The following is a 24,305-nucleotide window of genomic DNA, read 5'->3' as shown; positions in this document are numbered from 1 at the left end:
ACTTGCTTTAGCTGTGTAGCATTAAGAAAATCTTGGGGCGCCTTGGGGCACCTGGGTGGCTCAGTCGGTTAAGTGTCCGACTTTAGCTCAGGTCATGATCGCGAGGTCTGTGAGTTCCAGCCCCGTGTCAGGCTCTGTGCTGACAGCTCAGACCTGGAGCCTACTTCAGATTCTGTGTCTCCCTCTCTCTCTGCCCCTCCCTGCTCACGCTCTGTCTCTCTTTCTCTCTCTGAAAACTAAATAAACATTAAAAAAAATTAAAATCTTGATCCACAAGGTAAGTAATTGCAGTTCCTGAAGGAAGTTCATCTTGCAATCTCAAGATGCTCTTTAAATAAGTAGACTCAGAATCTAGAAAGCGGGGAAGGAAGAATTTTTTATTTAAAAGTTGAATCACTAAGGATATCTTGTACTTTTTTTTTCTTTTGTAACTATACATTAGCCCTGAATGCTCAGAACTTACAATAAAAATCAAAATGGCTTATAATATGTTACTATGGTGGTGCCACATGTGATTGCCCAACCAGGGCTAGAGCATTTGCTAGGCAGATGCTCTTAGGCCAATGCCTGGCATTTAATTGAGTGTAGTGTGTGTGTGTGTGTGTGTGTGTGTGTGTGTGCGCGCACGCATGCCCTAGTCTGTAGTTGCTTGTATAATTTTACATGAACAGACATGTGCAGGCCTGAAGTCCAAAGACCCGTGCAGAGCTACAGCCTTCTTCATTAATGTCATTCACAAGTGTGTCACAGTCAGACCGAAGTCAGGAAAAGCTCCATTCTGAGGTCTCCGCAAAATCCAGCTGTTAACAGGGCAGCCCAGATCTGCTCAGGGATAGTATTTGATAACTAACCTAAATTAGCAGGTTTGCATTTTTAAACCATAGTTTAAAAAATAGATTTAAAAGATATTTCAAGACATGAGCTATGCATCGTGTTTGTGAAAACTCCAAAATAATGCTGTACAACCATAGGGGAGTGAGAAGTGCGCTTGGGCCACTGGGTCACTTCAGAACCACAGCATATTTGAGCACCAGGACCCCAATGGGGGACAGAGAAGTGGAAGCCACAGTTGCATATTGAACTGGATTGAAAAGGGCAGCAAAGGATGACCAAAGGTGGGTTCGCCAGGTGGTACCCAAGTGGGAGCCTGGCCAGCAGCAGAAAGGCCTCTACAAGCCCTGAGGACCCTCAAAAATGTGGCCACCCAGGCTGCCCGAGGAAGGCCATTGCTTGGGAGAACTCCCCAAGTTTTTTCCTTGATGGGATTTTGGAATTTTCATTGATGCCTCTGTGAAAACAGTTGACCTCTCCTAATCTGATTGGTGGTTGGAAGCCATCTCCCTTTGAGGGGAGGCTCACCTCCAGGCTGGGCGTTATTTCAGAGAAATTGCCCATGGTTGGAAATGAGCAGGGTGGGAGTAGTTGACAGCTAGATGTGGCCTTGCTACCCTTGGGATTGAACTCTGGAAGTCTTGACAGGTCTCCAGCATTAGGGTCCTTCTGAAAGGGTTGTTTATTTTAATTTAATTTAATTTAACTTTATTTTATTTTATTTTATTTTATTTTATTTATTTATAAGGTTTTTTTTAATGTTTATTTTATTCTCCAGAGAGAGAGAGAGAGAGAGACAGAGTGTGAGCAGGGTAGGGGCAGAAAGTGTGGGAGACAGAGTCTGAGGCAGGCTCCAGGCTCTGAGCTGTTAGTACAGAGCCCGATGTGGGGCTCCAACTCATGAACCGTGAGATCATGACCTGAGCTGAAGTCGAAAGCTTAACCCACTGAGGCACCCAGGCGCCCCTGAAGCGGCTGTTTAAATAGGCCTACTGAGCAGGACGTTTCTTCAAGAGTTCTGCTGAATGGAGTGGGGGGAGAAAATGTGGGCTCTGAGGATGGGTGATTCTTTGCAAGAGCTCAGCTGCAGATTCCATGAAGTCTCCTTCTTCATAAGCCAGGTTTTGCATTAAAACTCATAAACCATTTTGCATTCTCTTTCAAGGGCCTTATAAATCTATTTTAATCTGAAAAAAAACTAGAATGACTTTTGTTTTAATGCTTTAGAAAATGTTCTGGGGAAAGGGCTATGTTTACTTTAAGAGCTAGAAGTCTTTGATAACATTAGTAGATCACACACACACCCCCAAATTTTAAGGTTTTTTAAAAAAAATATTTATAAAGGCAACCAAGTGCATAAAGATCAATTGGAAAAGCTGGCAGATTTCTCTACCTATAGGGCAACAGGTCCAGATTAGAAGTCAGCTGCCAAGAAAATCCCTGAGAGGAAAAAACATTGAAGGGGATTCACAATTCTGATACGCAGAGATTTAGTTTAAAAATCCCTCCCCAGTTTTTGCCAAGCCACAGAGAAGCAGAAAGCCAGCTTCCCCCTCATTGAAAAAGACCAAAAAGCCTGGAGTATTAGCATAGCAAGAGTATCTCTGCCTTGCTCAATGTCTGCAGTAATAAAAAGAATCACTGTTAAACCCCACAGCAGAAAAAACACGGAAGTTTTAACTCTTGATGGAGCTGGTTAGCGAGTTGTCTTTGAACGTTGGACAAGCCTGGAGGCCACGCAACATTCAGGGCAAGGGAAAAATCCGTTTGGACCAAAGGATTAGTCAAGGCTACATTAGGAAGTCTTTGTCCTGTTACAGGTTAACAGAGGAAAAGACACTAAGTGATACCAAAGTGTATATATTTCTTAAAGTCTTGCTCCAAATGGTACACTTTTTTTTTTTAAATGACAGTTACAGCCTATGTGTTTGTTCAGTGATTGAGTGGAAGCAAACCCAGTTTTCTGCTAGAATTAGTATAACAGGTGGTGATGGCTACGTATCATGGCCAGCCAACAAAATCTGTTTAGAGCCGGTCTGCATGGTCGGGGGCTCATTTTGTACCTCGTACTATGCCTCAGTATAGTTGACAGTGTTTATGTTTGAAAGGAAAACACAATGGTTGAAAATGCCAGACAAGTGGTTAAAGTGGCAGAAAATAAAGCTGACTAGGTGATCCTTGTTTTTGAAGAGTAGGGTTTGAAGAAATACAGACGTAATTAGATTACGGAGGTAGATGGTGATTTTTATAGGTCTTGTGAAGTGGAGTTCTGGATCATTTTAAGGGGTTTACAGGTTGGTGGCCCTAGGTCAAGTGTCTGGTTTTAGTCTTCTGAAACGTAAGGCTTTTCTTTGCCTTCATACACACTTCAGTACAGTAATATTACTGTAATGCCTGTCAGCTGCTTCACTCAGAAATACAGCCAGAAGGGACTGAGGAAATGAGAAAGAGAGACGTGGCTGTTCTTGGGGCAACTGAAAAAGATCCCGAATACAGAAAGGAAAAAAGAAGCGTGTTGAGAAGATGTGTCTGTGTGTGTAAGAAAGAGAATGACCAAAATAGTGATATTTGAGATATGATCCATCAGTGAAAACGGAGACTCCCCTCAGGGGTGGAGGACTATGTGGTCATTGGGAAGGATCATGGGCTCAATCAGTGTCCCTGTGCCAGTGACTAAGAAATGCGGTGGAGGAGGAGAAAATAAGGGAAGGAAAAAGGGGGAAAGGTGGGGGAGGGGGAGGAGGAGGGTAGAGGAAGGAGGGAGGAAAGAGAGGAGGAGGGGTCAGGTTTGGATTATTAGTATTAAACTTAATTGTGTTTGGGGCACCTGGGTGGCTCAGTGGGTTAAGCGTCCGACTTCGGCTCAGGTCATGATCTCACAGCTCGTGAGTTTGAGCCCAGTGTTGGGCTCTGTGCTGCCAGCTCGGAGCCTGGAGCCTGCTTCCGATTCTGTGTCTCCCTCTCTCTCTGCCCCCTACCCAACTCATGCTCGCTCTCTCTCTCTCAAAAATAAACATAAAAAAAAATTAAAAAAAAAACCCATCACGTTAATAGAGCAGGACAGACTTTGTGTAGCCCGCATCTAAACCACTACCCGGTTAATACTTAATGAACATTTGTTGAATATTGAATGAATGAGTTGATAATGATCTTTTGGGTAAAAGAAAGAAAGTAGAAAGTTTTTCTTTCCTGATGAGGATTGTTAGTTAATTACAAAAGCAGGTTAAAGCAGCAAATCATACAAATGATACACACACACCTTTAACAGTTTATTTTTAACTTAAAACACATGTACATTCACTCACTATTTTTTGAGACGGGGCCAAGGACTTTTCTTTGAGCATGAACCCCTGATTGTCCTTCTTGCACAAACCACACCCATAAACATTATCTAAGGTTTCCATTTGGGTTTCTTTAACGCGGAGTGAGAATTTAAAGACATTTGCAAAGCAATCTGAGTTCAGATGATTCTAGATTTTATTATTTTTGCCCCTAATCATTGACAGTTGTCTCATCCACACCTAATTTGCCAACAGTCTTTTTTTTTTTTCTCTTGGCTACTTGCCTTTACTGAGTCTTTCCAAAGCATTCAGCTTCATTTTCGTAGAAACAACTAACAACGACTCCTTCTTTTCGCGCTCTATGTCATGGGTTTGTGTACTATTCGGATATTTTCACGTGATTCCAAAGCAACGGGCACACACAGGTTTGGGAACACGGTTGACCCTGTATGAAGACAACTCCTCTGGTGGGAGCAGAACAGTGCGAGTATGCCGGGGAAGAGCCTGCTGGAATCTTTTAGGGGAAGCCTGGTAGGAGAGCCATCTGAATGGTAGGCAGCGAGGCTAAGAGGAAATAAAATCGTTTTTTGGAGGACTGCCCTGGCAAACCCCTACCTATAAAATGATGGCAAGCATTCAGACAGTATTGATTTTTCTTTATGCCTGGCACAGCCCTGCACCTGGAGCATGTCCTCATCACTCCGTACTTGACTGTGGGATTTACTAGAACATTCTGTACCCAAAAGCATCCAGTGGAGTCAAGGTGTGATCATTGGGCTGCCAGCTACCCATTCCTTATGGACCCAAGTGGATTTATAGGCTTCAGGTTAACATTGACCCCCACCCCTGCCGGGGACTGGAACCCGTAACTGCCAACTTGTGGAAATCTTCCTAATTGAGGATTGTCTTCCTTTTTCCTGTTCTTTTATTTTCCCAACAGAGAATTCTGAGGTGCACTTAGAAAACACTTCATTGCTGGAGTATTATGACAGGAGCTCTTTGCACCTCTTTTGTGAGCCATCATTCTTCCCTCCCTCTGGTTCTTCTTTCTCTCTCACTTCATTCCATCCTCCCAATTCTTTCATTCACTCGCTATTCATTGGTCCTGAGGTGGGACCAGAGCTCTGCTGATTGTCTACTAGCTGCAAAGATGCATCAGCAACCATTTCCTTGAGAAATCTGCCATTGAGGAGGGGAAGTTACCAAAGGATGATGGGTAAAGAGCTGTGCGGTGACAGACACCTCACTTTGCCAGAGGCCCTGGTCCAGAGAACACAAATGGCCGCAAGAGTGGAGAACCTGGAAATCAGCAATAAAAACCAATATGCATAGAATAGGTGTCTGTAAATCCATGCTCTAAATTGGAAACATTCACCCCACGAAAGGTAGGCAGGCCCTTGCGCCAAGCCTGTCGGTCTTACTTTGGGTTCAGCTTGGTTCTGAGGCCGAGGCCTACCTAAAGGAAGCCGAGTTGAGAGGGCACAGGCTTGTCCACGGCACAGCAAGCGATGGCTGATGGCCGGCAGGAGACAGCGAAGGGCAGGCTGGGGGTTCAGAGAATCCCAGGCGTCTGGGCCTTTCAACCTCCTCAGCTCCAAGGCCACCACCTTGTGCTCCACAGATGGCTTGATAATCATGCTGGCGATTCTGAGCCGTCTAAAAAAGGTTACTTACGCTCAGTATACTCCGTATAAGAAATCAGGAAAATAAATAGAGTGCATTTTTGTAAGTTTGGGATTGAAATGGTCGGCTTCCATTATTTTAAACCTTAGAATGTTCTCTTGTGAGGCTGGATAAACCAGGTTTTATCACATGTACTTACTTTCTGATTATTTTTGCAAGCATGACAGAAAGTGAAACAGATGTGTGAAGCCACAGCCTCGTAAGAACGGGGAAGAAAATTGATGTGATGAAATGCAAATGCTTGGTTTAAAGGTGTGTTGTGTTAATGAGGCCCCAGAGCACGGTGGTTAAGGGTCCAGGCCAAGGGTCTGACTGCTGGCTTTGAAATCAGCCTTTGCCACTTAGGTGGGTGTGCCCTTCGATAAATGACTTCGCCTATCTGTGCCTCAATTTCCTCACCTGCAGAGTGAATATAACGAAAGCGTCTGGCGGGATGGTTGTGGAGATTCAATGAAATAATACTCATAAGTGTTGAGCTCATGGATAACCATCAAGTCTTCATGGTCGAATGTCATTTGTCACCTGTCTCCCTCTCTTGCTGCCTTTACTCTTAACTGCTGTCAGAGAAAGGCGGAGGGTTGAGCTGGTGAAATGCATGCTTAGCAAAACTTTTTCAGCTCCAGAGAGCAGTAGGTAGAGATTTCACTTCAGTGCTAAGATTTTGGCTCTCTTTTGCTAAGGTCAGTATAATTTTATTAGTTTCCCAACTGCTCCCCAAATATCTCTTGGGTTGTATTAACTGAAGAAGAAAAGAGGTAAGGTGGGTTCCCCCCACCCTGCCCCATTTTCCTTGTTTTGTTACTTGATATGCTCAAGTGGTGTTGAGTTCATTGAGGTAATCCTAGGAACACAGTGGCTGTGACATGATGCATCCTCCCTGGAGTTGAGGATGTTGATGCGGAGGGTGGGGAGCAGTTGGCCAAGGAAAATCCAGAAGCCCAGACCAGAGCCCTGGTTCCATGATGTAAATCTTGTACTGAATTTCAATGAGTATTATTTTCTACAGGAGGAAATGAAATGATGGAGTGTTTAAAATCTACAACGACACTGGGTAGATGGCATTTTTTTTTCCCCCTGTGTGCTTTGGTGTGCAAGGTTGGGTTGTTTCTACTGCAAGGTGAATCAGAAAGTCTTGGTAGGAATGTGGCTTCCCCCGCCGCTCGGAGGGGAGTGTATGATTTGTTTGCCAAAGGCCCTGGTAGCCTTCAATCTGTCAAAACGTTGCAAGCGTGGAGCAGTCTGCCAAAGCAAACTATCAAAGTGAAATAACACACGAGTTGCACACACACAGACATACACATGCTGTCCCATTCCCCAGACATTAATTTTGAATTGGGTCAGGAGGAACAAGGATTTGGGCTAGATCGTTGGTGTTTTGAAGCGGTGTGGGCACAGCTCTGGACTACCAATTAGATAGGTATGTGTGAGCAGGGTGGGGTATCCTAAAACAGAGCCTACTGAGCATGGGTGGGAAACTTCCAGCCCTTGGCAGAGTTTCATCTGGCCTCTGGGGTAATATATTGCTCTGGCTGCTGTTATTACAGCCCAAAGAATAATTTCCCCTCTGGGGGAATTTATTCTATTCCATTCAGAGCAGAGCCCATTTAATAACTAAGATTTTATTCCAGAATGAATTTTATTGGGTACCCCTATGTATTTAACTTCACGAGGACCCAGCTCAATGAAGAAAAGAAGTATTTGAACATCTAAATATAATTTGAGTTGCATTTTTACACCAAGAGGCACTGGCAAACATTTTGCTGCCATACCTCGTGTCGATCCTAGGACGGTAAATTTGGGGGGCATCACGCGGAAATTCGAAAGCATGGCTGATTTTTATAAAGCCTTCATAGAATAACTTCTAAAACCTTCCAAAGTGACTTTGGGCATTTTTGAATATGTTAATTCACACTATTTCCATCTATCTTGAGATTTCATAGGTTGTCAAGATGATGTGACATCATTCGTCAATTCGCTAAATTAAGCTTTTTCTGTATAGAAGACACTCTGCTAGATGCCGGGGAATAAAGGAGTGACAAAATCAACTGCCTGATCTCACGGAGCCTCTGTTCTAGTGGGTGGAGAGGGAGATTTCAAGGAATGAAGATGCAGTCTGTGCGATAGTCAGTGCTGTGGAGAAAAATAAGGTTCTTCCGTACAGGCTGGGAGGGCGTTATGGAGAAGGGACAGCTTTGGGCAGACACCTGAAAGAGGGGAGGGAACGAGCTGTAGAAGTATCTGGGAGTAGAGTTGACCAGGCGTCTTGGAATGACCCAGAATCTTCCCTCCTCCAAGTCGGGGAAGGGCAGCCCGGGATGAGTAGTTATGCAGAAGGGCTCCCGACTGCATCGCAAATATGTGGCTTGGGCTGAGGTGTAACACATTTATGGAGCTGTTGTTTGTTTTGGGTTTTGTTTTTAACAAAACCACGCCCATCTGGTTTTCTTTTTTCTTTTTTTTTTTTTTTTTTATTTTTTTTTCAACGTTTATTTATTTTTGCGACAGAGAGAGACAGAGCATGAACGGGGGAGGGGCAGAGAGAGAGGGAGACACAGAATCGGAAACAGGCTCCAGGCTCTGAGCCATCAGCCCAGAGCCTGACGCGAGGCTCGAACTCCCGGACCGCGAGATCGTGACCTGGCCGAAGTCGGACGCTCAACCGACTGCGCCACCCAGGCGCCCCTGGTTTTCTTTTTTAAACGAGTAAACAGTGCCAGAACATGTTACTACGATTCAGGGTTGTAGGTGCGAGTTCATGACAGACAGTGGCTCATTTGAGGTAGACGGGGCAGGTCATATTATTCCCATTTTCCCAATGAGGAAACAGGTATGGGGATGATTTGGCCAAGGTTGTGTAACTAAGGAGCGGGAAAAAGTTGTGTGTATGTGTGGGAGGGGATGGCTTCATTGGTCGAGTGGCCGTTCTTTTAGAAGCTTTAGCTCTGGTTTTCCTTCAGTAGTTTTTGGTATGAAGCTACGACGTGAGTAACTTCACCACCTAGACCTGCACCACCAGCTCCCCGTGTGCCTGCTGAACAGCGCAGATCCCTGTACCTGTGCGTTGGCTAGTGCAGAAATAGAACATTTCCATCATTGTAGAAAATTCCGTTGGACAGCCCTGGCCTAGATCCTCAAGCATGTCGTAAACCAACTCTTTGATTCTCTTCGCGACTGATTTCATACCCTATTTTTCTGGATAGACACCCTGCTTGAAAAGATTTTGTATATAGATATGCTACGTTATAAAGGAAGTCTAGTCAGCTTGAAGAATTTCAGTCTCTCACTGGTAATATCTTTCCTCCCGCAGAGTCTCTCCTCTCCTCGGACTGGGAGGGGCCTCAGACACCTGTAGCAGGAAGAGGGGGCGTGGCTGGTTTCTTCACACCACACGCCCAGTTCTCTTCCCAGCCCCTCCCTCTGCCGTTGTTAGGGGCTCCTAGGGGGCAAAGGTTTTCCATGGGCGCAGTGCCCTTGGTGGTCTGGTGTTGCTGCCCTCAGGTCGAATCTCAGGGCTGGTCCTTTGGAGGACTTCGTCCTCACTTGGGGGTCGCCTGCTGCACATCCCCTTATGACCCTCCTCCTAGCTCCTGTACTCCACAGGTACCCGCCACACATCATCGCCTAACCCGGCAAGCAGCCTTCGATGAGGTCCTTTCTAGGCAACCTAAGCCCAGCCTTCCACCGTGCCTGTATACAGTTGATGGGGAAAAGCCCGCATCTTCTGGCCCTGCTTGCTGTAGAAATACGGGCTGTTCCCCTTCCAGCCCATTCTGTCCACTCTGCCCTCCTAGACACCCCAGCTAGGTTTTGGGGGAGAATCTGGCACCAGTCCTTATAACCTGAACTTGGGGTCTCAGATAAAGCTCTCTAAATGGTCGTCCTCCTTGTTTGGCTTGGGAGAGAGCCCCAGGTTTTCCTCTCCTACAGGAGGAGAGTAGGGGGCTGTGCTCAGCACTTCTGTGTAAATATTCGAAGAAATTCACGCAGGGCAAACCTGTCTCAGTCTTCAGTTTCTCCCTGTACAGGTGGAGGTGGTGAGGGGCTACAACGTGGAACAGGGGCGGGGCAGAGGGGACACTTCCTTTTCTGGTCCCGAATAGACGATGCAGCCCCTCTTTTTTGAAATGTGTGCGTACATATGTAATAAATGCTCTTGGCCCTCAGCTCTGGGGCCTTGGCTGCAACTCTGAGACAACAATGACAAGGATGTATCTGACACCTCGTTCCGTATCCCTTCGTCCGGCTTCCCGTCCCGTTGCTGTCTCTGGCCGGTCTGTCCACAGGCATTCTGGGTGGTCTGCTAGGGTCTGGCTGATTTCATACAAAGAGGGGCTTAGGGTAGAACTGAAGATACTTAGAGACGGTGGGGAGCTTTCTCTTCTCTAACTCCACCAGCCCTAACCTCCACGTCCCGAGAGGTTCTTGATGTCCGCATCAGTGACTCCACACGGTGAGTTTCGCTCGGACTGGGGGCAGCGTTTCACATCTCATAGTTGTGTTGGATGCCTCAAAAAGGTTGAGAACCACTGGGTCACTTACCTGTCCTCGGGGTTAAAGCTTAAAAAAGGATTCAGAAGACAGCTAAGTAGGACAAGGGGCCTTTTTACAGGGATGCTCAAAGCAAGGCCATGGCTGATTCCAAGTCAAGGGACTTCGGGGATTTAAATGAACTGACAGTGCTTGTGTCTCCTGTGATTAACTCGCTGTGTGGGCGCTTTCACCTCTGTCGTCTTCCGTGATCCGTACAGAAGGTGAGAACGTGGGGAGTCAGAGACATCGGCTTGCCCGGAATCCCCCAGATGGGGATGGTGGGGCTGGGATTGCAGCCTCAATGTGTTTGAATCCAAAGCGTCATCTCTCCTAGCACACCATGCTGTCTCAGGGCCAGCTGGCTCCTGTTCATACCTTCCCTTTATTTGATGACAAGTCCTAATCAGGGCTGGTGACAGTCAGGCTTAACGCAGCTAATCCCGCCCATGGAGAACATATGTGACACGGAAGGGCCAAGGACGAGCAGAGGAAAGGCTCCCAGGGAAGCAGGGCGTGGTGGAGAGGGGCTTCCCTGGCCAGGCTCAGAGCCCCAGCCTGACCTTACCAGCTCCAGTGGGACCACGCACGCACTAGCACTTTCTCTGTGTCCGTCGCCCCATCTTCCACGGGAGGAGACTGAGGCTCAGGAGGTTACATATCCTGACCCAGAAACCTTGCTGGTAAGTGGTAGAGGGTTTGATCCCAGATCTGCCCCGTGCCTTGGCCGAGCCCACAGCCCCGTGCTGCCTCCCCTCCCACGAGGCTGCTGGCCCTGTGCACCTTCACTGGGTCACGTCCCCGGGGCCCGGCTTGGACTGTTCTCTCCCTTCCAGCGATGGGGCAGAGCTGCTGCCTTCAGCTGGATGCTGATTCCTGGAACATACTCACAGCCCTGCCTGTTGCTGTTTTTCCTTCTCAGTGTTCTGGGTTCCCTCCTGCTGCTTGGATTCCAGCTCGTCTGCCCACAGCCCTCCACTGAACACAGAAAGGTAAGCCATGGCGGCTCAGAGGCTTTGCCTCTCTGCACAAGGGGCTGGGGTCACTCCGGTAACTGCCCTAGGTTTGGTTCTGTTTGGAGGTGAGTCACCGCTAAGCTCGAGAGGAAGCACCATTTATAGAACGTTCACCAGTTCTCCTGTCCCTCCTAAGCCTTGGAGCTTACAAATGAAGCTGGTGCCCAGAGTCGGTGTCTGATCTGAGAGCATCGCTGCTGTTGCTGGCTGTGTCCTTGAGAATGGGGCCGCGAGGGAGAGGGCAGGGAGGAGACTAACATCTAGGCGTGGTGGAACAGCAGCATGGACCTTTTACCCCTTCGAGGGGCACCTGCAGGGGCCGTGTGCAGAGATGAGAGAGAGCTCCAGCTAAAGCTGTCGCTGTAGGTATGCCAGGGGACCCTAATTGGAAGCCACGATCTTTGGGAGGGGGACACAGCCCCTGCCAGCCAGCAGCCAGGCAGGGAGGGAGCAGAGAAATAAGGATCTGGCCCTCTCTTTTCCTCCCCTTCTCCATTTCCAGCTGGGGACTCCCTTTAACTGAACCGCACAAAAAAGAAAAAAGCCCCTCGGTGCAGTCGTCAGAGGCCAGCCTCCTAGGCAACAGGGCTGGACGGAGAAGGGTGGGCAGAGCATCTGGAGGGGGCAGAGAGTATCAAGCATGCTTCCCTTCAGGCTCTGTGTGTTTCACAGCAAATGGATTATTCACTGCTGCCTAAACAGGCCAAATGCTGCTCCTGCAACAGAACAGGTGCATGATAAATGTTTCCTTAGAAACAGATGCATGACCCTGCGAAGGTGCTTAAAATCCCTTCCTGCTGCCTAGGAACTCCTCATGTCTACACGTCATGAAATGCAGACGCTTCTGAGAGGAATGGTGGGTCAGGCATCTGTATCGAAGTGTGACTGACTTGGTTCAAACCTTTCCTGAGAGAGGGGTTTCATAGGGGAAGTCCAGGAGGGTGGGGAGCGGACAAGAGGTATGTGCAAGGGTTTGCCTGGATGTGACCCTTCAGGCAGGATTCTTGATGTTCTCGTCTGAATAGTTTAACTTCCTTAGGTCTGTGCATTATGTTCTGGCTTTGTTTTTCTGGGCCAGATATGATCCTGTATTGTACTGTATCCCCGACTAGGCTGTCGGCTCCATGAGACTGCCATCTTCCCGGCTCCTGGAATATAGCCTGGTGCGTTGTAGGTGCTCAATAAAATACTTGTCGGATGACTGACTGGTTGAATGAGTGGTTGAAGGAACGGATAGAAAATCTGGCTGAGCTCTGAGCATCATTTTTTTAGAGTCACTTGGAGATTTAAACCCCCCTCACTCCACTGCATCATCCCCATTCATAATTGCAAGCAATCAGAAAGGACAACTACTATAGTTTTAATGTTCGCGTCCCCTTCAGATTCACATGTTGAAACCTAACATCCAACATGATGGTATTTGCAGGTGGGGCCTTTGGCAGGTGCTTAGGGTATGGGGAGGGAGAGCCCTGATGAATGGGGTTAGTGCCCTCATTAGAGTCAGGAGGGAGCTTGCTGCCTGCCACGTGAGGGTACAATAAGAAGTCTGCCACCCGGAACAAGACACCATGATCTTGGATTTCTAGCCTCCAGAAGTGTGACAAATACATTTCCGTTGTTTATCAGCCACCCAGTCTATGGTACCTTCTTGTGGCAGTCTCGAACCGACTGAGACAAAAATGGGCACCGAGTAGCGGGGGTGCTGCTATGACAAATGGCTAAATGGTGAGGTGGCTTCGGAACTGGGTTGTGGGCAGAGGCTGGAAGATGGGGGTGCATTCTAGAAGAGGCCACGAGTGGACTTTTAAGGGTGTTTCTGGTACGAGCTCAGAAAGGGAAGAGGAAGGCTGTAGGGAAAGCCCTCACTCTGCTCAGAGAACAAGGATCCTGAACAGAAAGATGGTGGAATGTGGTTAGTGAAGGATGGGGCCTCAGACGGAAGTGACGAACATGTTACTGGAAACTGCAGGACAGGCCGTGCCGGTTCCAAAGTGGCCAAACGCTTGAAAGAAATTGTGTTCGGGTTCTAGTGTTTTGTGGAAGGTAGAACTTGCAAGAGATGAAATAAGAGATTTAGCTGAAGCGATTTTGAAGCCAAGTGTTGAAGGAATGGCCTGGTTTGTCTCGACTGCTTCTAGTAAAATGTGAAAAAAGAGAAACAGCTCAAAGATGGAATTGTTAACCGGAAAGGAAGCAGAGCACAGAACTTAAAGATTTGGAAAATTCTGAGCGTATCCGTATGCGTATTGAAGAGAATGAGAAAGTCCTCAGGAGAAAACACGTAGGGTGTGGCCAAGAGACGACTGATAGGAGGATTAGTCAGCCATCTCAAAGAAGCCAGGAACCATTTTCCAAGACAATGGAAGAATGCAAAGAAGGCTTTGCTTGTGCCTGACTCTCCCTGGACCACCTCACTTGCCAGCACTCTTTCCTTGGCTGCCCCAGGTGCTGTTCCAGCGCCCGGTAAGGCGTGGGCTGTGCCTGGCAGAGCTTGGGGGCATGGCTGCCTCCATCTTGATTTCAAAGGACAAGGCCTCCCAGCAAAGCCATGGTCCCAGGTGCTAACCCTGGGGAGCCACAGTGGGGACAGGGCTGCCCAAAGCTGTAGGGGCAGGGCAGTCAGGAGCCATGGGGCCTCAACCTAGCCCAGCAAAGCTTGGGCAGGAGCACTGCCCCACTGAGTCTGGAGAGCAGAGTATCAAGGCAAAGAGGATTATTCTTGAGGCTTAAGGTCTAATGGAATTTGCCTCCTTGGGTTTTGGACTTGCTTAGGCCTTGTCCGTCTTTTCTCCTTTCTTCTTTCTCCCATCTGGAATGAGAATGCCTGTCCTGTGCCTGTCTCACCGTTGTATTTCAGAAGCACATAACATGCTTGACTTCGCAGGTTCACAGTTGGAGAGCAGACTGCCTCAGGACAAATCATACCTGAGCCTCGCTCATATCTGATTTAGGTTGATATTTAGATAGGACTGGACCTAGACTTCATTGGTGCTGGAACCAGTTACGAATTTGGGGGCTATTTGGACGATGCATACAAGATGTCTTGCATACAAGAAAGACATGAATTTTGGAGGACCAGGATGGAATACAATAGACTGAATGTGTCCCCCCCTCCCCCCGCCAAATTCATACGTTGAAACTGAATCCCCAGTGTGATGGTATTTGGAGGTGGGGCCTTTGGGAGGTGATTCAGTCCTAAGACGATTAGTCCCTTATAAAAGAGATCCCAGAGAGATCTCTTGCGCCTTCTGCTAGGTGGAGACACAGTGAGAAACTTGCTGTCACGAACCAGGAAATGAGCTCTCCTAGACACCAAATCCTCCGGCCCCTTAATCTCAGACATCCTAGCCTCCAGGACTGTGAAAACTAAATGTGCATTGTTCATAAGCCACTGAGTCTATGGTATTTTTGTTATAGCAGCTGGAATGGACTAAGACAACTGTCTTTTCATTATTAAGTTATATTATTTATTACTGTTTGGAACTGTCAGGGCTATTAATTCTAATAGTTGAATCAATTTTCCGGTGTTTTGTTGTTGTTGTTGCTAAAACAGACCATCATAACTGAAAATATTTTATGAGTGGTCAATTTACTTTGCTATTTCTCTCAATTTTTCAAGTTAGCCTGATGAGAGAGAGAGCAAGAGAGGGAGCGCATGTGCACATTTGCCTGTGCGTACCTGAACAAAAGGTTCACAAATCAGTATTGCCTTCATTTTTCTTAAAGTACATGCTCTGGGAAATGAAAAAAAAAAAAAGGTTTATGAGTTGCTTTGGAATGTTGCATTTTATTTATTTATTTTTATTAAAAAAATTTTTTTAACGTTTTTATTTATTTTTGAGACAGAGAGAGACAGAGCATGAACGGGGGAGGGGCAGAGAGAGAGGGAGACACGGAATCGGAAGCAGGCTCCAGGCTCTGAGCCATCAGCCCAGAGCCCGACAACGGGGCTCGAACTCACGGACCGTGAGATCGTGACCTGAGCTGCAGTCGGACGCTTAACCGACTGAGCCACCCAGGCGCCCCTGGAATGTTGCGTTTTATAATTTTTTTTTTCAACGTTTATTTATTTTTGGGACAGAGAGAGACAGAGCATGAACGGGGGAGGGGCAGAGAGAGAGGGAGACACAGAATCGGAAGCAGGCTCCAGGCTCTGAGCCATCAGCCCAGAGCCTGACACGCGGCTCGAACTCACGGACCGTGAGATCGTGACCTGAGCTGCAGTTGGACGCTTAACCGACTGAGCCACCCAGGCGCCCCTGGAATGTTGCATTTTAAAATTGAATGAAAAGTATCCCATCTTGGCATATGGTACCGCCCGCCTCAAAATATTCTTAAGAACTTTGTAGTAGAAAGATTAAAAAAAAAACTTTTTTAGAATCATTTATAGATTACTTGGAGAACATACATTTTAGGACAGTTCTCAAATATAATTATATGCATTTTGGCTGCCAAGGTCATTGTCATCCACCCTAAAGAAAAGATTCAATGCTTTCTCGGGTGTTGAATTTCTTCTTGGTGTCTCATCAGAGCTTTCTGGGGCTGTGACTGTCATCCTGCCTGCTTACGTCCTAAAAATCCTGGCAGCAGTACTGGCAATGGTAACATCCGTTTATTTCTGCAGTGTGAGAAATAAGAAGGTACTTATTAAAACAGGGGTCAGAATTTTTTTTTTCCTATGAAGGACCAGTTGTGAATATGTTGGGCTTTCTGGGGTACAAAGTTACCGTCATAACTACTCAACTCTGCTTTTGCAGCACAAAGGCGGCCATAGACCATAGGTAACTGAATGTGCATAACTCTGTTCCAATAAAGCTTTATTTATAAAAACAGGTGGTTAGCTGGATTTGGGCCATGGTTCCCACTTTGCAGACCACCACTCTAAAGTCTGGTAGAGAGGAGATAACTACAAGTATACGTGTTTTGGAATTTGAAGTTGGAAGTTGTCTCCTCCTGGAACTCTTAAGGAACAGAAAAGATTTGAGAAACAGGTGTATTTTTTCATTAAAACGTAGGAATTATGATTGCAATCAAATTGCTTTCGTTGCTTAGATAAATCGTAATTGAAGTCCTGCTGACCCATTGTTTGGGGGCAAAATCCACTCCCAGTCTGTGGCAGAGAACGGCAGAAAGAATTAGAAAACCATTTATGGTAAACTCTTAAGGGACAGCATTACTAATTTGTGCATGTGGCAGTTTAGTATGTATGTGAAAACTACCCGCTTAAAGACATCTCTCTTCTTCATTACAATAGCATGTCCAACTTTAGCATATGGAAGCATTTCTGCAGTGTAAGTTATTCTGCGGAAAAGACATGATTTGTAAATGCTGTCAAGTAAACTGTGCTTTTCTAAATGCGGCTCGGGTGACTGGATACATCTCTGTAAAAATTGTCCCACAGTAGTGCGGAAAAAGCAGACACCGGGGCAGAGTGTAAGTAACCCTTTTCAGGTACTTTTTTTTTTTTTTAATGTTTTAATGTTTATTTATTTTTGAGAGAGAGAAAGAGAGACAGAGCATGAACAGGGGAGGGGCAGAGAGAAGAGGGAGATACAGAATCCGAAACAGACTCCAGGCACTGAGCTGTCAGCACAGAGCCCAACTCGGGGCTCGAACTCACGGACCGTGAGATCATGACCTGAGCCGAAGTCAGACGCTTAACTGACTGAGCCACCCAGGTGCCCCCAGGTATTTCTATCCAGCTGTCTTCCTCTTCCTCCTGCAACAAGGACACTATCACAAAGGATTGCTCAACCTCTATTCTTGGAATTGTTAATGACCCTTGGCAAATGATTATATTTTTAAAACTTTCCGTGGCTTCATTTGCAGATAAGGTAAGACCAAGAGCCGGGAAAAAAAAAAAAACAAAACAACTTGACCGAGATTTTAATCAAAATCATATGTTATTATTAATAAGGGAAACTGTGTAGATTGTGGAAAGCTTTTAAGTTAATGAAACTGTTTTACTGTCTTCCCAACAGACACTGACTGAGCAAGTTGCTTTTCTAAGTCGTAATATGTATAGTCAACATCATCTGTTTAGGAAAGAGCTGCGAAACATGTTTTTTCCTACAAATGAAAAAACATACGTATACCTAACTCACAACTGCTCAATGAGTTTTTTTTTTTAAGTTTACTTTTTAAATTAAAAGTATGCACGTGCATTATAAAGAATTTAGAAAACAATGAAAAACTAGAAGGAAATAAAAGCTCACCCCTTGGGCCCCCAGCTCTTCAACCTGTTATTTATAGAAGCTTTCAAACAAAAAGAACAGAGGCACTGTAGAATGAAGGAAGGCTGAAGTAAAATATTTGTTTTGCTAACTGATTAGCAAGTCACAATGTGAACAGCGGGGGACCTTGTGATGGGTTTAGGACCTGCTATTAATGTAGTAAGATGTGCAGCCAATGCCTTCAAATTGCCTCTAGACAGTGTCATACGACTGGATGTTGAACAGAAAGCCGATAGAAGGGCAAAAAGAAGTTGAGCTGTGTAACATTTCTCATACCGTTGCAGCTGTATTCAAGGAGAAGAAAGGAAAAAATCATAATGTTTTTAGAAGGAAACATGAAAATATCCACATCAGGGGCACCTGGGTGGCCCAGTTGGTTGAGTGTCTGACTTCGGCTCCGGTCATGATCTCGCCATTCGTGGATTCAAGCCCCACATCGGGCTCTGTGCTGAGTCGGTGTGGAGTCTGCTTGGGATTCTGTCTCTCCTTATCTCTGACCCAACCCTGCTTGTGTTCTCTCTCTCTCTCTCTCTCAAAATAAATAAACTTAAAAAAATATATCCGTATGAGTTGCACTGGCAGTTTCTCAAACAAGACACCAGAAGAATTGAGCTACCCTGGAATCGATGACTTTTGTTTATGAAAATACACCATAAAGAAAAAAAGAGCGAAAAGATATGCCCTAAACAGGTGAGCATATTGACCATAATATATTTGACAGAAGGGTCATGTTAAAAAAATCCTGTAGTGATCATTAAGAAAGTTAAGCAATCGGACTTTAAAATGGACTGAAGACTTGAATACATCATGTAAGAGGATATTCGGCTGGTCAATAAGCGTACGAAAAGGTGGTCAATCAAAGTCATTAGTCCTTAGGGAAATGCAAATTAAGATGGGATATCACCGGAATAGCTTTAATATGAGAAACGCTGAGAGTACCAAGTGCTCATGAGGAATGGGAGCTACTGGAACTTCCATGTGATGCCGGTGGGAGTTTCAAACCGTGGCCCCCTTTGGAAACTGTTTTTGCACAATCTCTTAAAGCTAGCCACATACCTGTTCAAAAACCTGGCTGTTCTACTCCTAAGTATTTACCTAAGGGAAATGAGTGTCTGTATCTACCAAAACGTATGCATAAAAATGTTACAAGCAGTTAGTTTCATTTACAATAGCTCAAAATTTGAAATAATGCAAAAAGCCTTATGCATCCACAGAATGGATAGCTAATTATAGCATCTCCATACAAGGTAACACTAAATAACAATTAAAAAATAAACTTCTGATTCCAGCCAAGTTGGAGCCATAGGTGTTGGATTTACCCTCCCATCGAGAACGAGAGCAAAATGGCCAAGATAGAGCAATAGGGAAAGGAAAGTTTTCCCCTTTACCTTCTCCCTGAAATAACCAAAACAAAACAGAACCAAACAACATATATGAAGCAGTGGTTTCAGAACTGTGGATATTGGTCAGCACAAGACAATGATTTCTTGGAGATGGGAAACAAATGAATTGAACCCTAAAATTTCCCCAGCTAACTGCCTTGATAGCATTTCCTACCCTTGGAGTGGAGGAAGGAACGGGGACCCGGGCGGAACCTGTTGGACTCCTTGATTTGCGTACCTGGACTTGAGAGCCCAGTGGGGCCACGGTGGCAAGAGTCTGCAGGACAGAGTACCAGAGAGTGGAGCGACGGTGAGGGAAGACACAGAGACCCCAAGGGTTCTCCTCAGGGGTGCAACACAGGACCAATGAGCACACGCATGTGAGCCAATAGCCTGAGTCTGGAAAAGAACCGTCTGAAAGGATTGAAGGGAACAGTGTCCAGCCCTCATACAGCACCAGAAACAGTGACTCTTTCCAGCAGCCAGATTTTAAAAACTCCCAGTCCAGGGGATGTTAGAGAGAACACTCAGGAAGCTCTTGCCTCGGTACTGGGGAAATAATTGACCCTAGACTCTGTGTTGCTCTGGACCTACCTGACAAATCGTAAAAGTACTCCTGGAAAGGATCAAACTGTTGCTGAGTAGCTTAACTATTCTAGCACAAAGCTCACGCATATAGGAATATAAAAATATCTAGCACCCAAAAAGGTACAATTCAAGATGTCTGACATTTGGTCAAAGATTACCAGGCACACACAGGAACAGAAGAACGGCACCGTTCTTCATAAAGAGAACAGTCAGTTGAAGCCAACTCAGAACTGATGCAGATTTTCGTATTTGTAAAGAAGGGTATTAAAAGTTATTAAGACAGTGTTTCATAGACTCAAAAAGTTAAGTAGAACCATGGAAGATATAAAAGCCCTTGTCAAACTTCTCAGGTTGAAAATGATGAAGTCTGAAGTGAAAAATATGCTGGATGCAATTAATGGCAGATTTGGCAGTGCAGAAGAAAAGATAAATGAACTTGATGATGTAACACTAGAAACTTTCTGAAATAAAACATAGAATGAGAAAAGAATCTTAAAAATGAACAGAGCACTTGTGAGCTCTGGGACAGCTTCAGGTGGGCTTATCTATGTGCAATTAGAATACCAAAAGGAGAAGAGGTGGGAGGGGAGTGACAGAAAAGATATGAAAACTATGAACTCAGGAATATCAGTGAGCTCCAAGAACTAGAAGATGAAGAAAATTGAACCAAGTCACACCATAATCAAGTCGCTCAAAACTAGTAATGAAGAGAAAACAATTCAGAAGCTCCTAAAATAAAAGAGAGACAGGTTACACACACAGAAACAAAGATCGGGATACAGCAGATTCCTTGTCTCCTGTCACTCATGTCAGGGAAACAACATCTTTATTTTTTAAATTAAAAACATTTTTTTAAACATTATTTATTTTTCAGAGAGAGAGAGAGAGAGAGAGAGAGAGAGTGCAAGCAGGGGAGGGGCAGAGAGAGAGACACACACAGAATCCGAAGCAGGCTCCAGGCTCTGAGCTGTCAGCACAGAACCTGACATGGGGCTCGAACCCACAAGCCATGAGATCATGACCTGAGTGGAAGTCGGATGCTTAACTGACTGAGCCACCCAGGCACCCAGGGAAACAACGTCTTTAAAGCACTGAAAGAATAAAACTCAATTTAGAATTCTCCACCCAGGAAAAAAAAAATCTTTGAAAAATAAAGGTTAAATAAAGACATTTTGTCAGACACACCAATGCTGTACTGACAAATTGCACCGCTAGAATTGTTACAAGAAGTTCTTTAGGCAGTACGAAAATGGTATCAGATGGAAATATGGACCTCTACAAAGGAATGCAGTGCACCAGAAATGATAGCTACGTGGGTAAATGTATAAGGCTTTATTTTTTTTTTTATTTTATTTTTTTTTTTTTTTAAATTTTTTTTTTTCAACGTTTATTCATTTTTGGGACAGAGAGAGACAGAGCATGAACAGGGGAGGGGCAGAGAGAGAGGGAGACACAGAATCGGAAACAGGCTCCAGGCTCCGAGCCATCAGCCCAGAGCCTGACGCGGGGCTCGAACTCCCAGACCGCGAGATCGTGACCTGGCTGAAGTCGGACGCCTAACCGACTGCGCCACCCAGGCGCCCCATTGCTTTAAAAAATTATTTAAATCTCCCTTAAATATAGACTCTTTAAATAAAAAATTACATCTTGGGGGATATGTATAAGCAAAATGTATAACAACACCAGTATAAATGCCAGAGGAGGCTAAATGGAAATATTATAAGGTTCTTATAACATATGTAAAATGGTATCAGGTTACTTAAAGGTAGACTGATGTGTTAAGGATGTATACTGTAAACCCTAAAACAACCATTAAAGTGACACCAGTCAAAAATAGGGAAATAATGTAATTTATTATTGTTATTATTTTCAAATAATTCAAAAGAATACAGAAAAAGAGGAAAAAGAATCAAATAACTAGAAAAAACAAATAGCCAGATGGTAGACTTAAATATGATTGTAGTAATCACAAAAACACCTCAACTAAAAGGCAGAGATTGAAAGATTGGATTAAAAAACCAAGGCACACACCTGTGTGCTGTCTACAAGAAATGCACTTAAACATAAAGGCATAAATAGATTAAAAGGTGAAGAATGGAGAGAGATCATCTTAAAACCAGTCAAAAGAAAGCTGGAGGGACCCTGTCACCATCAGAGAGAGTAGATTTTGGAGCAAAGAATATTACTAGGGATAAAGAGGGTCATTTCATAACAAGAGGAGTCAATTTATCAAGGGACATCATAATCTTAAACATTTATGTACCTAAGAATAGTACTTCAAATTGCTGAAGCAAAATCTGATGTAACTGCAAGGAGAAACAGACAAATCCACAAGTATAGTCAGAGATTTCAGTGCTTCCTTCCTAATATTTGATAGCACATATGGACAGAAAAATCAGAAAGGGTATAAGAGACTTGGCCATGACTATCAACCAACTTGACCTAGTGGACATTTGTAGAACATTCCCTCAAACAAAATCATATATGCATTCTTTCCAGGGGCATGAAGAACACTTACCAATTGTTCTTGGTCATTTTTGGGGCCATCAAACAAGCTTCAATGTAACAAGATTCAAGATGCAGACAGTTTGTTCTCTGATCACAATGGGATTTGATTAGAGATCAATAACAGGAAGGTATCTGGAAAATCCCCCCCCCCTCCAAACTTGGAAATAAAATAACACACTTCAAAGTGATCTTTGGGTCAGAGAATAAATGAAAGGAAAATTAGACTGTACTTTGACCTGAATGAAACTGAAAACACAAAATAACAAATTATGGAATGCTGCTCACACAGCACTTAGAAGGAAACTTATGTAACTCAATACCTATAAAGATAAATAGACCTCAAATCAATGACCTCAGTTTCCACCATGACAACTAGGAAAAGAGCAATTAAACTCAAACCAAGAAGAAAGGAACTAATAAAGATCAAAACAGTGAACTATAAAATAGAAACAGAGAAACTATAGAGAAAACCATTTAAACCAGAAGCTGGTTCATTGAGATGATCAATAAAATGGATAAATCTTGAACCAGGGTGATCAGGGGGGGAAAAAAAGAATGAAGACACAAATTACTGTTACCAGGAGACAGAGTGGTGTTATCACTATAGATTCTGTAGATACAGCAACAGGATGATAAGGAAATCTTATGAATACGTTTATTGCTATGAATTCAACAACTTAGATGAAAAAGACAAATTATTAGAAAGATGCAAACTACCATAGCTCACTCGAGACAAAGTTGGTTAACAGGATAGTTCTATATTAATTAAATAAATGGAATTTGTAGTTAAAAGCCTTCCTGCAAAAAACAAAAGCAAAAAGAAAAGAAAAACTCCAGGTCCTGATGTCTTCATTGGTAAATTCTTACAAACATTTAAGGAAGAAATAATACTAATTTTATACAAACTCTTCCAGAAAATTGAAGAGGAAGAAAAACTTCCTAAATCATTGTGAGAGCAGCGTTACATACCAAAGCCAAATAAAGCTACTCCGAGAAAACTATAGGTGATTATCCATCGTGAACATCAGTACAAAAATTCTAAATATAATTTTAGCAAATTGAAATCAGCATTATAGGAAATGGTACTACATCATGGATAAGGAACTGGGCTTTATTCCAGGAAAATAAAGTTGGTTTAACATTTAAAATGCATCAATGTATGATCAAAACTACTAACTTCTGCTGTTCTAGGACACTCTTAAGAGAATGAAACGACAAACCACAGACTGAGAGAAAATATTTACAAATCATATAATTGACAAATGGCTTTTCTGCAGAATACATAAGGTACTCCCAAAACTCAATAGTAAGGAAAAAACAACGTTCACCAAGGAAGATGGTTGGCAAGTAAGGTCATGAAAAGATGCTAATCATCTTTAGTCGTCGTTAGGGAAATGTACAGAAACCGTAGTGAGATATGACCACACACCCAGTAGAGTGGCTAAAATTAAAAAGACTGACCATACCAAGTCCCGATGGGGATGTAGAGGACCGGGTTCCCTCATACACTGCTAGTGGGATATAAAAATGGCAAACTACTTTGGAAAGCCATTTGGCAGTTTCTTAAATAGTTACATGCGTACCTATCGTATGGTCCAATATTTACCCGAGAGGAAAGGAAATTTGCATCCAGACAAAGACTTGTTCATGAATGTTCATAGCAGCTTTATTTGCCATTAATTGGAAACCATGCAAATGTCTATCAACAGGTGAGTGAATAAACAAATCTTAGTTCATCCATACTAAGAAATACTACTGCACAGTGGAAAGATACGCACTCTGGACACATGCCGGAACATGCGTGTATCTCAGTATAAGTATGCTGAGTGAAAGAACCTACCCAAAAAAGTGGACATACTGTGTTATTCCATTTATGTAAACTTCGAGAAAATGTCAGCTAATCTGTAATGACAGAAAGTATATCAGTGTTTGTGGGGGATAAAGGGAAGGGGAGGGATGGAAAATAACCCAGGGGTACAAAGAAACTTTTGGGGTGATGGATATGCGCATTATCTTGGCGATGGTGATGGTTTCTTGGGTGAATGTGTACGAGTAATCTCATCAAGCTGTACCCTTCAAATATGTGCAATTAATCGTGTGTCAGTTATACCTCAATAAAGCTGCTAAAAACAAACTGATACAATCAACAGCTGAATGAACTTCACATGGGTTCATTCACTGAACTCACTGAATAAATTTGTCTTGTTGATCTGAAGATGCCAGACACAAAAGTACCTACCGTATGATTGCATTTAT

The 24,305-nt window shown here is 44.3% G+C and overlaps 1 protein-coding gene across 5 annotated transcripts in view; it reads left to right on the top strand.

Annotated features, from left to right (window-relative positions):
• THSD4 (thrombospondin type 1 domain containing 4) overlaps window positions 1–24,305 on the top strand; it is a 564,941-nt gene that overhangs the window by 25,134 nt on the left and 515,502 nt on the right. For 3 of the 5 annotated variants that reach the window (XM_047863578.1, XM_047863580.1, XM_047863579.1), the window contains exon 3: window positions 11,245–11,314. In XM_047863578.1, the coding sequence (XP_047719534.1) occupies window positions 11,245–11,314 (70 nt within the window). Of the gene's footprint in view, window positions 1–9,319; window positions 9,396–11,244; window positions 11,315–24,305 lie in introns of those variants that run through there. The other 2 variants (XR_007153141.1, XM_047863577.1) reach the window with 1 other exon arrangement.

Source organism: Prionailurus viverrinus, chromosome B3, assembly GCF_022837055.1.
Source record: "Prionailurus viverrinus isolate Anna chromosome B3, UM_Priviv_1.0, whole genome shotgun sequence".
Taxonomy (NCBI): Eukaryota; Metazoa; Chordata; class Mammalia; order Carnivora; family Felidae; genus Prionailurus; species Prionailurus viverrinus.
Note: the sequence above shows the minus strand (reverse complement) of the source record. Positions and strands in the feature narration are given on the sequence as shown.